At 33.5% G+C, this 5,000-nt stretch overlaps 1 protein-coding gene across 5 annotated transcripts in view; it reads left to right on the top strand.

Annotated features, from left to right (window-relative positions):
* The window catches only part of LOC115214515 (gamma-aminobutyric acid type B receptor subunit 2-like), a 1,118,481-nt gene that overhangs the window by 944,542 nt on the left and 168,939 nt on the right, over window positions 1–5,000 (top strand). For all 5 annotated transcript variants that reach the window (XR_005000211.1, XM_036505132.1, XM_036505133.1 and 2 more), the window contains one exon: window positions 1,255–1,393. Coding sequence is in view for 4 of the 5 variants with exons in the window: in XM_036505132.1 (XP_036361025.1) it covers window positions 1,255–1,393 (139 nt within the window). In the remaining variant the exon portion in view is untranslated. The remainder of the gene's footprint in view (window positions 1–1,254; window positions 1,394–5,000) is intronic.

Below are 5,000 nucleotides of genomic sequence, written 5' to 3'. Positions count from 1 at the left end.
GAGGCCATTTGTGTATTAACATATATGTATGTGTGTGTGCATGTATGTATGTGTATGGATATGTGTGTATAAAGTTAGATGTACAACAATTACTAGTAATTTGAAATCTCCACACTCCACGTAGATTTTCCTCAACTTTTGATCTTAGTAAACATTATGCAATAAAATAAACCCTCGAAAAACTGTTGAGGTTCAAAATCCAATTACAAATGCACATTGATACAAGAATCCAAGACATGTAGGGAACAAAGGCATGTAGGGAACAAATAATCTGAACTGTGTCTTGTGTTGATCATGCCTATTCACACACACTCACAAATGCAATCGCGCCGAGTTGGGCATGTCGTCACAATGAGTGACAAAAGAATACGCAAAGTCCTCATGTACAGCCAGCTTGATAATGAGCTCAGGAATGTTGGTCGACCATGGCTCAGATATAAGGACTAGCTGAAGTGTAACCTCTCGGCAGTGAAGGAGGCACACAACACCTTTGAGTTAACAAACTTGGAGCGAACAAAATGGATATCGTTGTGTCAAAATGATGCAAGAAACCTTGTTGCAACTAGTATTAACTGGCTAAAGGGTGCATGGCAAAAGAGAATAGCAAATATACAACCCGCACTGAATTGTAATACACATACTTGTAGCATTTGTGGGCTTCTATTTATATACACGCACATATACTTACATACATACATGCATACATACATACATGCATATGTACATATATATATATATATATATATATGAATCTATGATTGCATTTATGTATAATGCATGTCTGGTGATTTGTTCATAATTTCCATTTCACACATGCTGTTTGGAAAGATATGCCCCACCAGTCAATACGGTGGTAGATGCCTTCCTAAGGCACACTGTTATAGGATCGAATATTGGTTCCATATTGACAGGAAAATTACGTGAGAAGAAAACAAAAGTTTGCTTGACTGACTTCGATGTAAATTGACGGGAAATATGAACTAAATCCAAAATGTTGTGAATATGTTGTCTTTCAAATAATATTCTGAAAATATTAAGTGATAAAATAGCAGTCACTTTGTCGTATAGATTAAATCCATTTTTCAGTATTCTTTCGTGTTTTGATGTCGATAGTGACCAATATGATTATCGCTAACTACTGGACATAGAAATATACATTTATGTCTTTCCAAAATAATGTAGAGCTGTTTATTTTTTTCTTGTTAGTAACCAATAAGCCTTAACAATTTCTTCCATGTTCTTTTCTTTTCTTAGAAAAACAAAGAAATCCAAGAACTGATGGAACAATTAGGAGATGAAGCGAGTTTATATGAAACATCAATGAAAACACCAGTACATAAAATGGTAGAATCATTAAAAACTACTGATACATCTCCTAGCAAGTACTCAAGAAGTAAGTGCTATAGACTATTCGTTTCCAATTATTCTTATTATAATGAATCCATACACACAGAAACTAAAATATCTTTATTTTCAACCGTTCTATCAATTGCAAATAGAAACTACTTGACTTTGTTAAACAAATAATTTATAAATTTCAAATGATTACGATCAGTTTATGATTCACTTGGTCTAACGCCTTTAAAATCTAAAGTAACCAATACTGTATTATTTCTATTCGTCAATTAACTGCATATTAAGGTATTTTGTAACCGTAGATTCTGAAGCTAAGTCCATTTGTTGCCTTAGATAATGATATCTTCTGATTTAATCTTAGTAAAAATGTAAGCACACGCCACATATTACGGTAGTGACGGTAGCTCCTCAAGAAGAAAATACGCTGACATAAACCTTGCAGTCGAAATAGTACCACTGATATTAAAATGCTTGTCACTGTATCCGGCTATGTTGCCCCTCACTTAGCCAACAAAGAGAGGGGCTAAATACTATAGAGGTGTTTGGGACTTCAATTCATTGACGTAGAGATATCTCACCAGTATTTTAGTTTGGGGTTCAATATGAGACGTCTACCATTTTACAAAATGATGCAATTATACCCATCATAAAACTTACTTGGAAGTGGATGCGTGGCGTTCGATCATATAATAACAAAATAATAAATAAAACATATGCATATATAGATACATATATGTACATACCTACATCTATATGTATATATACATGCATATATAGGTACAGGACACCCCAAAAAACGTCGAACACAATGATGAACGAAAACATAAAAACAAGACCATGGAAACGGACTTTTTTCAAAAAACAGAGTACAAGACGTACAGCACAAGGAATATTCCCCTTCTTTAGCTGCCCGGTATATATATATATATATATATATATATATATAATATATATATTATATATATATATATGTGTGTGTGTGTGTGTGTGCGTGTGTGTGGGTGTGTGTGTGTGTGTGTGTGTTGTGTGTGTGTGTGTGTGAGTGTATGTGTGTGTGAGTGTGTGTGTGTGTGTGCGTGTGTTTATACATACATATAAACATGTATATATGTGCATTTATATGCATGTACAAGAATATAAATCCAAATTGAGGGAGTTGAACAGGCAACTTGCATGCTACAAATGCTTCTTAGCCGAATGTCATGATGTAATCGTAATTTTATGAGCTATTGTCAACGTAGACATACACACACACACACACACATATATATATATATATATTATATATTATATATATATATATATATATGCACACACATATATGTACATGCATATATTGTTATTTGTTAATGGTATTGTGAAGTAAACAATTTACACACACACACACACATATATATAAAGAGAGAGAAAGAGGGGGGGGGGAGAGAAAGACAGAGACAGATTTAAATTCTACAATGTGTGTTTAGAATTGATTTCTTTCATAGTACAAATAACGCGCATGCACATATGTGTATGTATGTGTATATATGACGTACATTTATGTAGCTATATATATATATATATATAATATATATATATATATATATATATATATATATATATATATACATACATAGACACCACATATACACTAAACAGAACTCACACATACATACATATAACACACACACCACACACACACACATATATATATATATAAAGAGCCAAATAGATCATAATCATTAATAGCAGAAAACTGGTAAAATTATAAACACTTACAATCACTGCCATTTCAAGTACGTAAACGATATATAATTGATATGATCAAAATGAATTTTGATTGAAATCTATTTTCTCGATCGTGATTAGGAGACTGTTTCTCAGCAAATACATTTTTGAAAGCAAATGCGGTTATTCAATGAACACTGGTAGTAATAAAATCAAGTTCCTATTATTATGAAAAATATTGCTGTAGTGATATTATTTGTATTATATAAAGATATAGATCTTGATAGAGTTGTAAAGCGTATTAGTTTTATATTACCGTGTGCGAAATGAAGATTTACTTCCACATTATTTCAGTATCCCTGCCAAAGTTTAACCTTGTAGTTTCATTACTAAATGTCTGAATGGCGTTGTCTTGTTTATAATTGACAATGTAACATTCCTTATATGGATCCGAAAGTAAAATCAGTCTCGAATAAGCATTCATTAGTTGATTTCATAAATAGGAATGGCAGTTCAATAAAATCATGCCTTTTAGGATAGTATCTGTGTGATACTGTAATTCGTTCTTAATGTCTAGTCTTAGTTCAACTAAATCGATGAAATTAAACCTTCAAATTGCTTCGAAAACTTACCTTCCTTTTTTTCTGTCTGTTCAGATCTATTTATTTAGCAGTACGTTATGATAGCTAAATGTTCTTAAGAACACAAAATATAATTTGAAGGAGATTTAACTGCTATTCATAATATGTTGAACTAGTTTTAGAGGACCGTACAGTTGACTCACGATGTGAAGTATTCTTAAAAAGATCTATATGAACTATTTCTCCATGTTGCACAATCAAACATTCCCCTTCCGTCGAAAGCATTTCGGCGTATGAAGATCGAAATCTATTATTGAATGATGTGTATACATGCTTGTGTGTGCATGTACAGACAGTGTGTGTGCATATATGTGTGCGTGTGTATGTGTTTGTGTAAAGCAAAAACTTAAAACAGCATTGTCGAACAAATGGAATATCTTAAAAGTATTTTATTTTAATGTATTTCAATATCAGTTTGAAATTGTGTAGAAGACCACCAACTTCACATTAGGGTGTAGTTTGATTACATAGACACCAGTTTTAAACTGGTATTTATTTTATCGGCCCCCAGTGGAAAACTCGTGCTTATTTCATTGACCCTGAAATAACAAAAGACAGAGTTGACCCCAGCAGAATTTGAACTTAGGACGTAAAGTCGGAAAAAATGCCGCAAAAACTTTTTCCGGCATGGTAGTTATTATACCTGTTCACCTCATTAATATATTTTACTATTGATAGTATTTTTACTGTACATTCTGAAACCTGTTGTTTGTTTGTTCCTTTTCGAGCCATGCCTGGCTCATAAGAGCCGGTTTCCCGGTTTCCTTGGCGTATAGGTTCCACACGTAGACGGGACGCCGGTCCGTCGCAGGTGAGCTGCAATATGCAGGAGGAAAGAGGGAGAGAAAGTTGTGGGCGAAAGAGTCAGCAGAAGTTCGCCATTACCTTCTGCCTGAGCTGCGTAGAACTTAGGTGTTTCGCTCATAAACACACTCATATCACGGTCTGAGATTCGAACCCGCGATCTCTCAACCGCGAGTCCGCTGCTCTAACCACTAGTTCATGTGCCTCTGAAACCTAGCATTGCTTGACAGTATACTTTTCTTTGACTATGGAAATATATACATCTCTAACTCTATGTGTGTATGTGTGTTTATGTATGTACATATGTATGTACGTTTGTATATATTTATGAATGATTGTATGTATGTATGTATGTATGTATGTATGTAGTATACATGAATGCATATGTGTATGTATGGTTGTATACACTTGATAGAATACTTTATCTCAAATAGATGAATCAGTGTGCAAAAACAATAGAACAAGATATGTATTGAACCTAAAGCATACACT

The sequence above is a fragment of the Octopus sinensis genome, linkage group LG7 (assembly GCF_006345805.1).
Source record: "Octopus sinensis linkage group LG7, ASM634580v1, whole genome shotgun sequence".
Lineage (NCBI taxonomy): Eukaryota > Metazoa > Mollusca > Cephalopoda > Octopoda > Octopodidae > Octopus > Octopus sinensis.
This window is presented reverse-complemented; position numbering and strand designations above follow the sequence as displayed.